Raw genomic sequence first — 12,883 nt, forward strand, 5'->3', positions numbered from 1 at the left:
TTATTTGTCTCCTCTTTTGCGGGCTCTCTGGCTTTGGGCTTTATATTATTGGGCTTTCTTCTTTTCCTGATTCGACCCAAATTCCCAATTATAATAGCCCCCTCAAAATAATACTCCTAAAAAACTAGTTATAAATTTGTAAGAACCAAATTTTCATATCATTAATTACTACTCCTACTACTATAATTTAGGACCATAATTATAAAATCGTACGATTGTCAGCAAAAAAAAAAATTAAAAATAAAAATAAAAATGCAAGTGAACAATTAAAATCGGGTCGGGCCGGGTCGGGCCAATGCAAATTGGGGCACCTAACAGAGTACCACAAGGTTTTAGAAGGGTTTAAATCGGCAATGCCAATGGCAGTGACTACCACTACCATTACAACTACTCTCTCTCACTCTTCAGCAAAACTTCTCATTCTTCACACCTGATCAATCTCAATCTCTCTCTACCGACGTTTGCCAAATCTCCACTTTTCTTTTTCTCATATTTTTCCTGCCGCAATTTGATGTACACCAATAAAACCCCAATTTCTACCCCCTTCAAACCAAACAATTCTTCAAGAGGTTCATTGCCTAACCCAGTATTCTGTGTCGGCGTCCACAAAGCAAGTCCCACAGATATGTGGAGAAACATCGCCAAACAAATTAGCTCAAGAGGCCCGCCCAACTACCGTCGCAATTCCTCGCTCTCCGCTACTCAAAGCCTTCTGGCCTTCACCCAAGCTTCAGTTTTCCCCAATTCCAGACGCATATACCAGCTTAATTCGCTCTCCGCCGATGCTCTTCCGGTGGAGGTATTTCAGAGAAACAGTGATATCGACCTCCATGATAAAAAATTTCCGTCATTTTCTGGAAGAAATCAAGTGAATTGTTATGGGTTGTGCGGGAGGACCTATGCTAGCATAGCTGAGGCGGTGGAGGCGGAGGTGGCAGCGTCGCAGACAGACATAGATGAGGATGGTAGGGATAGTAGTGGTGATGTGCCTGTACCTAATGAAGTTGAAGAATTGTTGAATGTGATGAGGAAAGAGGAGAGGAGAGTGTATGCGAAGAAGTGGAGGCACCAGAGAAATATGCGAATGGGGAATTTGAAGTACTATGCCCTAAAGAAAAGGCAAGCGAAGATTGAAACCGAGGCGTGGCAGCAGGCGGCGAAAGAATATGTGGAGCTCTTGAATGATATGTGCAAGCAGAAATTGGCTCCGAATTTGCCTTATATGAAGTCTTTGTTTTTGGGATGGTTTGAGCCTTTCAGGGATAAGATTGCGGAGGAGCAGGAGGTGATTAGGAATGGGAAGAGTAAGGCGGGATATGGGAAGTACTTTGTTCTCTTGCCTGCGGATATGATGGCCGTTGTCACAATGCATAAGCTGATGGGGTTGCTGATGACCGGTGGGGACCATGGCTGTGCACGAGTGGTGCAGGCTGCTTGTGCTATAGGAGATGCCATTGAACAGGAGGTTGGTTGGCCAGGGCTCTTCTGATTTTGATGTTGCTATGATAGTTACATTTGGAATATTTGATTATTAGGCGTGACATCCTAGTTTTGCTAACTGTAGAATGATCATGCTGTCTTCAATGTTGAAATGCTGATCCATGGAAACTCTTCAAGTAAATATTGCTATTAATTCTAAATTTGCTTCTGTTATCATTTCATGTCTGTTACTTGGTTCTGGAAAACTAGAGGTGCCCTATGCAATTGCCTCATAGAATATTAATATTAATACTAATAAATAAGAAGTTGTTGTGCTTGGAAAGTATTTGCTAGAGCAACTACTTGAAGATAAAACACTGAAAAAAATTAGAAGAAGATAAGTCTGCTCCTTCTATATCAAAACATAATAAGTTGTAAAATTTGGATGGTTATGTCTACATAGCTAGTCGAAGAAAAACTGCAAAAGGTTGCAACTTCATTTGTTTCATTTTTAATATGCAATCAATAGAATGAAGCTATGCCTTTATTCTACTTTTGTGCAACTTTGCTACTTTATGATTTTATTTTCAAAGTTTCATCGAAATAGTTCCATGAATATGCCTTGCCATTGTTAACAAACCTATGTTGCACTGCATGCCCTGCCAATACAGCTTTGTTGGTATTGATAACAAACTTTGTTGCACATGTATAGCTTAGCTTAATTCTCATCTAATCTCTGCTTCCTCATACTCAAGGTGATACACAATAGGACTGACTTTTTACAATATCATGATGGATCAGGTGAAGATAAACTATTTCCTTGAGAAAACAAAGAAGAGAAAGGCCGACAAGGCTGCAGAGAAGGCAGGAGATGTATCTAGTGTAAATTCACCAGAAGAAGAAAAATTACGGAAAAAAGTCACGACCTTGGTGAAAAAACAAAATCTAAGAGCTGTGAGGCAAATAGTGAATAGACAAATTGAGTCTCAGCCATGGGGACAGGATGCGAGAGCAAAGGTCTAAGATCGTCTGTTATGATTGAATTAAGTTTCCAGATCTTGAAATCTATACTTTCCCATTTCAGGTGGGGAGCCGGCTCATTGAATTGATAATACAGACTGCCTATATACAAGCCCCTGCTAATCAGTTGGCAGAGGGTCCACCTGATATTCGACCTGCATTTGTACATACTAATAGGACTGTAACAAAAGAAAATACGTAAGGGTTATAGCATTTTTCGTATTGACCTCTTATTTCCTTCCATGTATGGGTTTTCTCTAGCTTCTCTTTTAACAGGAACTATAGCAGAAGATATGGTGTTATCGAATGTGATCCTATTATTCGTAAAGGTCTTGAAAGAACAGTAAGTCATTTTATGTTTTACCAGTTTTTCTAATTTTTTTAAAACCAGGCAACGTCTATCCAAAAGAGAATGCTTCTCGAGAAATGACAAGAAATTCTTTTACATTGCTTTATGAGTTTTTGATATTAGATCCATGAAGGTGTGGTTGTAGGTTCAAGTTTAAAAGCTCTATGTTCATAAAGCTGCTAAAAGTTTTTATCTTTTACTTACAGGCTAAGCACATGGTTATCCCATATATGCCGATGCTAGTGCGTCCAGTCAAGTGGACAAGGTATGATAACTTGGTTCTTCCTTTTCCAAGTCCAAATTTTCTGATGCCATTATGTTTCTTTTCTCCTGTTTATACTTTATAGCTCTTGAATGCTTTCCGTGATTGATTTTCTGCGACAAGTGTTTAGTTGATGTCATTCCTTTGAATAAGATAATCAGAATCACTTATAATATAGTACAATGGATCTTCTCTGTTTACTCTGCCTTCACTTTTGCTGGCCTTCTTTTTTTGCGTTTGGACTGTACTTACCGCATAAGCTGAAGTAATAAAATAAGGAAACTAATAATTAAGAATCTGGCTAGTGGCTACTAGCAGTGTTCCCAGGGGCAAATATCATTTGATCTACAATATTTAATCTTAGTTGGTTGCTGAACTTGGGAGGATATATTTTATCAGAGCGATAGTGTCCACTAAAATATCAGTCTACCCTGCGTAGAATGTTTGTCTTTGCTGTGTTTATTCATTGGATTTGAAGAAGTGAAACTCAGTTGACAAAAAATAAACTGAAATTGGCTGTTTAGGCTAGCAGAACTTTTCCAGTTTTCATTGGTTAACCGAGGTATTTTTAGGAAGTATTAAATTATTTTCATAATTTAATATTTGGGTCCTCAATGATGGTATCTGCTACAGTGTTAATTTATAATGCTACAATGTTAATTTATAATCTCCTTCCTTAAATGAATGGCCATGCTCAAGTAGTGGTGCCCTGAATTTGAAGCTTAAAATTTGCCAATGTAGCCAAATAAATTTTTGGAACCCCCTACATGATTTGATGAATCGTTGGTTTGCATTTCAAACTTCCTTTTGTTTGGTTATTTTCTTCGAGTCTATCTGTACTTCTCATTACTATTCTCGCGGTTCTTAATTTGATAGGTATGACAAAGGTGCATATTTATATCTGCCATCTTATGTGATGCGCACACATGGAGCACGTCAGCAACGTGAAACAGTTAAGAGAGCTCCTACAAAACAATTGAAACCAATATTCGAGGTTAGCAGGTTCAGGATCCTGATTCTACTGACATGGAGTTAGTGGAATTAATTGTGTTTTATGTGAAAAATGTGTCATGTTTGTTCTCAGGCATTGGATACTCTTGGAAACACCAAATGGAGAGTGAACAAGAGAATTCTCAATGTTATTGATAGAATATGGGCGAGTGGAGGTCGCCTTGCAGACTTAGTTGATCGCAATGATGTATGTTAAATTACATTGTGATGTTTTAAAGAGATTCATACACCCCTTATTTCAGCAACTTCATTTGTCAATTTCGTTCAATTCTTTGTCAAAATAGTTGTTCTAAATTTTCTGTTTTTAGGACTTTTCTGCTGGGGCGAGTTTCAGGCACCCCTTTTTATAGTAACTTCATTTTCCATTCTTATCTTTGTCAAAATAATTGGTTCTAATCTTTTTTTGTCAGACTCCTCTGCCAGAGGAGCCAGATACAGAAGATGAAACATTAATTAAGAAGTGGAAATGGAAAGTTAAAGCTATCAAGAAAGAGAACAGCGAGAGACACTCACAGCGTTGTGATACAGAGCTTAAACTTGCTGTAAGATTCATCTTTGTATCCTCATTATGTTACTTCTGTTGGGCTGAAGGCATCTGATACTTGCATATTGGTCAGGTTGCAAGAAAACTGAAAGAGGAAGAAGGCTTCTTTTACCCCCACAACCTTGATTTTCGTGGTCGTGCATACCCCATGCACCCACACTTGAATCATTTGGGTTCCGATATTTGTAGGGGAATCCTAGAGTTTGCAGACGGTCGACCTCTTGGAAAGTCGGGCTTGCGATGGCTTAAAATACACTTGGCAAATTTGTTTGCCAATGGTGTGGACAAAATGTCTCATGATGGGCGAATAGCTTTTACTGAGAACCATTTGGACGACATATTTGATTCTGCAGATAGGCCACTTGAAGGAGAGCGTTGGTGGCTCAAAGCAGAAGATCCCTTTCAATGTTTAGCAGCGTGCATTAATCTTGCTGAGGCCCTTAGAAGTCCATCTCCTGAAACAATAATATCTCATATTCCAGTCCACCAAGTACTGTTTTCCTAGCATGCAATAATCTAAATCCTCAATATATCATATTACAACTTTGAATTGAATTAATGAATCTCTGCTATGTTTAATTTGTGTTTCATAATTAATATTCTAATGTTTTGTGTAGATTCTTCTACAATTTCAATCATATAACCTATTTCTCTGCAAAATTACTATGCATCCAACTACAATATTTCACTTGAATCTCTTCTTGTCTATTGATTGTATTAGGATCTAAAGTCATTTAATTATGCATTTTCTATTTCCTTTCTGTTTTGTCGATTTGATGATTTCATGTGGTATGCAAAGTTTTTAACTTTGATATATAGATTCATGCTCTTGAAGTACTTGATAACATCATCGTAGTGCACTCATAGATAACTTATCTAAAGCACCATTGGTATAACCTTCACTGCTCTTCTCATATTATTTCAATTTGTGTTTTATCTAGGATGGTTCTTGCAATGGTTTACAGCATTATGCTGCCCTTGGAAGGGATAAGGTGGGTTTCTTCTTTTCTCGATTATCATCTCTCCTTAAGTACAACTATTGGTTTTGAGGTTCTAAAGCCCAGGTCCTGTCTCATTTTGAAAGTGGACTTTATGAATATCTTGGTTATTTTTTGGTAGGCATGTTGATGGCTTAGATATTAATACGTGGCTAAATAAATTTGAAAATTCTCATCAGTTGCACACTGTGAGAATAGTTAGATGAGACACACCTTGCATGCCATTTATGTATTCACTTGAATTATATGTTTTGTATTTTTCTTTTTATTTTTATTATATACTGACCCACATGTATAGGAGATGGTTTCCAACGATGATGATGAGGCTTAAGGCTTTATTTCAACCCTGACTGATTTTTTTCGTTATAATGTATTCAGCTAGGGGCGGCTGCTGTTAACTTGGTTAATGGAGAAAAGCCCGCTGATGTTTACTCTGGAATTGCTTCCAGGTAGCCTCTGACTCCTCTTTCCATATCAGGCCTTCTTTGCTGTTGATTTGTAATTTTATATGAGCATTTCTAATAGCCTCTTCATATCTGTTGTAAAATGGACACACACATATATACATGGGGCTGTTTATCCGGGCTTCAGATTTAGATCTGGTTGTAACTATGAAATAGGACCGAAATCTTGTTGTAACTATGAAATCTTGAGGTCTGGTTGTAACTATGAAATCTTGAGGTCTAACTCCATCACATTCCTCGACTGTATAATGTGCATGCAGAACACTATTAAAAAGCTTTTTCCATGATAATGCGCTCATGCAGGGTCCTTGATATCATGAAGGAAGATGCGCAGAAGGATCCTGTTAAATATCCTGAAGCTTTGCATGCAAGATTACTGGTCAATCAGGTCAGTGCTATTGCTTGAAGCTTTTAGGTCTATGCTGAGTAGAACTTAGTATTTTTTGCTCTACTGTTTTTATTATTGATTAGTAAATTTATTCACTATTTTTTTGTATCAATTTGTCTTCCCCCCTTCCTTACCTCATGGTCTTGTATAAACATTTGAATGAGGTTTAGGTGGATAGGAAGCTGGTCAAGCAGACCGTGATGACATCAGTGTATGGTGTAACTTACATTGGTGCCCGAGATCAAATTAAGAGGAGATTAAAGGAACGCGATCCCATTGGGGACGATGCAGAAATATTTGGTGCAGCTTGTTACGCAGCAAAGGTATGCCATTGTCTGCTTATGCTCCTGCAATGTGAAGTTTACGGACAATGTTCATTCCCATGAGCTTTATGTTATTTGTTTGTCTTCTATGTGTTATTTTACAGCTTATATCAGTGAATTTGTTCTCATGACTTCAGCAAATGCTTATTCAATCAAATTGATTTACATTCTTATCTATCTTGTACTTGCATATTAATTTCCACATTAATCTGAAATTCTATTTACATATTGTAAGTAAGCATGTTCTCTAGGTTCAGACAGGCAGCCCATGTACATGTTCACATTATCTACAGATGTTTTCAAGAACAGAGAACTATTATGCCGCGAAGAGCGGACACAATTGTCTTAGTGGCATGGGTGTGCGACTCAAAGCGTATAATTTGGTGGGAAGTCGGAAAAACAATTAACTAATAATATATACAGTAGTATATGCCTTTAGTTACTGGACAGATTGGCTTATATTCTTCATGAAATGTACCTTCTGCTTGTTTTTGCTGGATAGGTTACATTAACTGCATTAGGGCAGATGTTTGAAGCTGCGAGGAGCATCATGAGCTGGCTAGGAGAATGTGCAAAGGTCAGTGCTGAAAATAAACCCGAACTCGTTTTTTTTGCAAAAAATTACTCTGTTTCTGTTCAATCGCTTACCTACTACAGCAGCTATGCTAAACCACCACTTGTCGTTCATTTGTTTGTTTGTGTTTCGGTGTGTGATTCTTTATCTTCCTCTACCACTATATCATATATCTGCAATAGATTTGCAGGAATTTATATGCTAGTCTAGATTTTTTATGGATAACTACAAGGCTTATCACATATATATTCATTCCCTATCAAATCTCATTTACTTTAAACATAGCATGATTCTTATTATTTTGGGAAAACATATAACTAACTGTGCATAACACTTCAATTAAGTAAAATTGGAAAGCATCTGCACTGTTTTGCTACAATCAGGGAGTCTTGATACAATTTGACAGCCTTAACTGGAAATGTTCAGGTTATCGCATCAGAAAATGAGTCTGTTCGTTGGACAACTCCACTTGGACTCCCTGTGGTTCAGCCTTACCGTAAAGTAGGGAGGCATTTTGTAAGTGCTGGAATTCAAGCAAACATAAATTCTCTACCATTTTTCGAGTTACAGTTGTGTTATATTTTGAGCATCTTTTTTTAATCTTTATCGCAGGTTAAAACTTCTCTGCAGGTTTTGACTCTCCAGCGTGAGACAGAAAAGGTTAGCTTTTTTTCTAAATAGTCATCTATGAATAGAAAAAACTTGTGTGCAATGGTGCATCCACTCTAATTAAATCTAGTTAGGGTTTATTTTCCCTAGCCAAGGTTTATCAGTCCCAATTAGAAATTAATCAGGGTGGCTGCACCATTCATTTGGATGTACTGGAGTGTGCCTCTCTATGAATTAGGTTAGGCATCTTTGGATCATTGTTTTGGACAGCATTGCTGTGGCAGGAATTAGTCATATGTTTACTTTTGAAAGCATTGATCCTATACCTTGATTTGAAAAGCCTCAAGTTCCTTATAATGGCTTTATCTTATGCTTTGCTCTCTTCATATTTATGTTTGTTTTGGCTTCATGAAAACGGGTTTACTATGGATAATATTGACTTGTGATCCCAAACCTGTTGCAGGTGATGGTTAAGAGGCAGAGAACAGCTTTTCCTCCGAACTTCGTCCATTCCCTAGATGGATCCCACATGATGATGACTGCTATTGCATGTGGGAAAGCAGGATTGGATTTTGCAGGTGTTCTATCTTTCTGCACGTATCTAAAACATCCCAAACTAAAAATTATCGACCTTTGAATCTCCTTGTATGTTGTCCCATTGCAGGTGTTCACGATTCATATTGGACGCATGCATGTGATGTTGATGTGATGAACAGAATATTGAGAGAGAAATTCGTTGAGCTATATGAAACCCAAGTCCTCGAGAATGTAAAGCATCTAGATTCATGCAATCAACCACTATTCAACATTCTTTTTACTATCTTGGGCAAACAAATTCCTATTTGAACAGTTGTTGGAGAGCTTCGAACAGTCCTTCCCTTCATTGACTTTCCCTCCCTTGCCTGAGCGGGGTGACTTTGATCTCCGAGAAGTTTTGGATTCCGAGTATTTCTTCAACTAAATCGAGCAATTCTGGTTGTCGGAGCAGCAGTCATGATGAACGGGCTTGTGTCGTGCGTTTGTAGCCGTTGGTAGCTTGAGCTTAGTAGGGACAGAGGCCAGCAAGTCTATGCACTTACAAGCACAAGAAGGTTTCCTTGATGCATCTTAAGTGACCACATTTTTGTTCTTTGGGAGCTTCAAGAATTCATGTACAGTTTGCAGAGAGAATTCTACACATCGAAGAGGTGGCGCAAGGGCTGAGATAGCTTCTCCACTTTAAGATTATTATAGCAGAATCCATAATCTTAATTTTTCTTTGGAATGAGCTGACAAAACATGCTGATATTCTCTGATCCACTGTCCCTATAGGGATACTTGTAGATTGTACCAAGCACTAGTTGTTGGAGGACAGATTAAAGGAATGTAGTTGTGTATATGTCTACTGATATGTGAGTAAATATTGATCTGAGTTCTAACTATTTGTCAAGATAAAAAATATGGATATTGACACCTAATATCATGGAACTTTCAAAAAGTTGAGTTTTTTCCCACGAACTTTGAAATCGGCAAATAATATCACGAACTTTATTCCGAGTTTGTTATTTTCCACCAATGAAAGCAGAAAATAATATCATGATACGAATTTTTTTTTATAATTTCACGACAACAACTTCGAGAGCTTAAGTTTTTCAAACTTTGAGAATAGTTTTTCTTGAAGCACATCGTCTAAATTTGTTCTTCAATTCATTAATATAACCATAATTTTTTCATTGGTGGGAAATAACAAACTCAGAGTAAAGTTCGTGATATTATTTGCAAATTTCAGGGAAAAATCCAAATTTTTTAAAATTTCATGATATTAGAAGTCAATATCCCTAAAAAAAATATTAGTACTATCTACTAGTAATAATTTCAGCAAAATTCCACATCTCCTATCACTGGTCGCCCGCCTCTCTCCATTTCAACGGCGACTGGCGACTGCGCCGTGAAAAGAAACAGAACAGATCATGAAGAAGAACGTTAAAAGATAAGACGCTCAAAATAGCAAGAGACCGATTTGTCACTCTTTCATTGATTGTGAATGATAAGAACAATACAAGCTTAGGAAAGATGTAGAACTTCTACCAAATCAGTGTACTACATATTAATCTCTTGCTTTTACAACCTAATCACAACAGAATCACTAATTATTATTCTTCATGATTCCACGTCTCATTGATTTGTGCTCCTTCAATGTACATTTGTATAAATTTTACAAGAATACGTTTATAATATATGCTCAAATAAAAACATTAAATATAATAACAATTTATACATTAAATATAATAACAATTTATCATTTGCAAATATAATAGGGCTGTTGGTCTGTAAAATTGCAAGTTTGGTATTTTTTTCATGAATATAGTAAAAATCGTGTATTTTTGCATTTGTATAAATTTAAAAATTATTTGGATTTATATAAATATTACAAAAATACATTTATAATATAATGAATTACATTACTACATAGTCTACATTTGCAATTACAGTAGGACTATTGTTTCATAAAATTATAAGATTGGTGTTTCCATTAATACAGCAAAAAAGATGAATATAGTTCCGGTAGTAAATAGTTAAATATACGTTCATTTGGTTTCGATTCGTAAAACTACAAGAACTGAATTCATATTTTTGAGACTAGATTTTAGTAAAAATTGTGATTTTAGACACCAGTGGCCCTTTTATGAATCTATGAAAATTGTAGATAATTTTTAAACTACACTCAGAGTTCATCATCTTCTTCTCCATGAAAATAATTTTTAAACTACACTCAAAATTGAAGCAATATGTTAATGAGCTGAAAAGAGTTTAACACAAATCATAGTAATATTTTGATGCCTTCTCAAATGTACAAAGTTATAGCTAGACTTTCTCCAACCTGTATTATAACATATCGATCTTTTTAAATTTATTTTTCATGTCAAATCATTGGTTGATACATTATGTATTACAGTGAAGAGTTGATCTGTTCAATGAAACCAGCCTAGCTTATTTTAGTGCAGCAGGAGGAATTTGGTAAACATGCTGCATCTTTGACTCCAGTAATGAAACATATCTGTCAAGCATAGCGATTACAGCTTCGAACTCCATCACTTGTTGCTCTATCGCATCAAGCTGCTGAATGCAGTCGTCAAATGTGCTGCTTTTCGACTTCAATTGTTCCACAAAAACTCTTAATCCTGAGGCCACATCACCAAAGCCTTTGTATTCTTCACCCACTCTTACATTCATTTTCTCCAAAAGCTCTAGCACATTATTTGTTCCCTATCACGTTACATAATTGAATATCATAATTCAGCCAGAACAAGAAAATGGATCAAACAGTTAGGCAAACTCATCGACCAAACCTATCACGAGAGTTAAAGTCGGAACAAGACAATGGATTATACAATCATGCAAACAATTTCTTCAAACCAAATATATCACAAGATGGAAGGAAGATAGTACTCCATATCTCAAGATGCAAAACAGTTTTCAACAATAGAACAAAGAAAACTATGGCATAGTAGGCAGATGGTCTAATTTCTTACCAGCAACATACAGAAAAAGTTGAAAACCAACAACAGCCACTTACCAAAGGGTTAGGCATCCTATGCAAAGATGTGTCACTATAGTCAGGTGTCTAGTACACATTCAATTACCAACATCATCTCAAAATTGTTTCTAGTTGATTAAATTGAGGACAACCATTTAGAGATTTTGCATGGCCTCACCAGTATCTGTTCTTTCAAATTTAACCACTCAGATTTAGCTAGCTTAATGTCTCCAATTACCTGGAGCTCGCCTTTAATCATGTCGGAGACATTGGTGAAAAGATCATTTAGAGAAGCAGCGATTTGGTCTTTCTCTGTATCCTTTCCAGAAGCCATTCTAGATCAGAGCCAATTTGCCTGTCAACCAGGAGCAGACAGTTAGCAGCTTTGCTCGATGCTGTTTGTAATTTCAATTTCTTAAATTTCATTCGTACACAGTTTCATCTTCTTGAATATAAGGAAAAGTGAACAACCCCTAAATGACATGCCATGATAGAATTTCTCACACAGAGAAATTCCAACCATACAAATCTACTTTTCACAATAAAGCCACCTCAAACAAAACAATCTATTCTCATGTTCACATAATGCATTATTAATCAGCAATGAGAAAAAAACAAGTGCTCGGAATGATAAAAACTTAGAAACTTGAACTATAATGCTTTTCGAATTAATAATGCAGAATTTATGCATTAAATAATTTTCTTTTTCTCCCCTCCCTGGGTTTCCCTGTCGATGAGCTTAATCTCATTCATCCTAATCTTCTTCTCGGCCTAATCTCCCTATCCATTTTCTTCTCTCTTAGGGCATCTCCAACCATCCCCAAAAACCCAAATTTGCAATTGAAAACACCTCCTTACCACAAATACCATACTTGCAATAGCTATTTTAGGATTTATGAGATTGCGGTTCAGTCAAATGAATCAAAAGATTTGTAAAAATATGATCAAATTATTTATCTATGAAAGGAGAATTTTCGCACAATTTCTCAAAAACCTTATTGAGTTGCGGGAGTCACTTGAGAAGGAGAGTGACGAGTGACGACGTCTTTGGCTTTACGAGAGAAAGCTCACAGGCGGTGGGGATGAGGAGAGGAGAGAAGAGCGTTGTTACGGCGGACGGTGAATGATTGTGGGGAAGACGAGCTGTGTGGCAAGAGCTCCGATGAATTGCTGTCCTGTGACGCGAACAAATTAAGGTTTTACTATATTGTTCTTGATCTTCTTTTTGTAAATTTGCGATAATTACATATTTTATATAAAATATTTTCCCGTTAGTTCAATTTAGTATAAAAAGTACTCTATTAGGTTCATATGAGAAATTTGGAAAAAAGGACTCAATTCGCATGTCTTTTAAAATTTGAGATTAAATTCACTTACCTTTTGAAATATTGGATCAAGGTATATG

The 12,883-nt window shown here is 36.6% G+C and overlaps 2 protein-coding genes across 3 annotated transcripts; one reads left to right on the forward strand and one right to left on the reverse strand.

The window, feature by feature from the left end:
* Positions 1-386: 386 nt before the first annotated feature.
* LOC121808573 (DNA-directed RNA polymerase 2, chloroplastic/mitochondrial-like) lies at positions 387-9,500 on the forward strand. Its single transcript, XM_042209127.1, has 19 exons — positions 387-1,465; positions 2,221-2,436; positions 2,504-2,637; positions 2,716-2,782; positions 2,995-3,053; positions 3,927-4,044; positions 4,135-4,248; positions 4,472-4,603; positions 4,679-5,095; positions 5,547-5,597; positions 5,982-6,052; positions 6,371-6,455; positions 6,626-6,778; positions 7,281-7,355; positions 7,779-7,868; positions 7,965-8,012; positions 8,425-8,539; positions 8,626-8,729; positions 8,812-9,500. The coding sequence occupies exons 1-19, from the start codon at positions 512-514 to the stop codon at positions 8,920-8,922; spliced, it is 3,114 nt and encodes a 1,037-aa protein (XP_042065061.1). The 5' UTR covers positions 387-511; the 3' UTR covers positions 8,923-9,500.
* A 1,232-nt stretch (positions 9,501-10,732) lies between these two features.
* Positions 10,733-12,706, reverse strand: LOC121806655 (biogenesis of lysosome-related organelles complex 1 subunit 2-like). Of its 2 annotated transcripts, none has more exons than XM_042206773.1 (3): positions 12,459-12,706; positions 11,717-11,833; positions 10,733-11,207 (listed from the first exon to the last, which is right to left on the reverse strand). In XM_042206773.1, the coding sequence occupies exons 2-3, from the start codon at positions 11,810-11,812 to the stop codon at positions 10,932-10,934; spliced, it is 372 nt and encodes a 123-aa protein (XP_042062707.1). In that variant the 5' UTR covers positions 11,813-11,833; positions 12,459-12,706; the 3' UTR covers positions 10,733-10,931. The 2 variants fall into 2 exon arrangements, with proteins under 2 accessions (XP_042062707.1, XP_042062706.1); XM_042206772.1 differs by having other exon boundaries at positions 12,473-12,702.
* Between the last annotated feature and the right edge of the window lie 177 nt (positions 12,707-12,883).

This window comes from Salvia splendens, chromosome 6 (genome assembly GCF_004379255.2).
Source record: "Salvia splendens isolate huo1 chromosome 6, SspV2, whole genome shotgun sequence".
NCBI lineage: Eukaryota > Viridiplantae > Streptophyta > Magnoliopsida > Lamiales > Lamiaceae > Salvia > Salvia splendens.

Coding starts and splice junctions, on each gene's coding strand:
- LOC121808573 (XM_042209127.1), top strand. CDS start 512: ATGTACACCAATAAAACCCCAATTTCTACCCCCTTCAAACCAAACAAT. Junction 3,054..3,926: donor CGTCCAGTCAAGTGGACAAG/GTATGATAACTT, acceptor TTAATTTGATAG/GTATGACAAAGGTGCATATT. Junction 5,598..5,981: donor CTGCCCTTGGAAGGGATAAG/GTGGGTTTCTTC, acceptor TAATGTATTCAG/CTAGGGGCGGCTGCTGTTAA.
- LOC121806655 (XM_042206773.1), bottom strand. CDS start 11,812: ATGGCTTCTGGAAAGGATACAGAGAAAGACCAAATCGCTGCTTCTCTA. Junction 11,208..11,716: donor TGATTAAAGGCGAGCTCCAG/GTAATTGGAGAC, acceptor GTAACGTGATAG/GGAACAAATAATGTGCTAGA.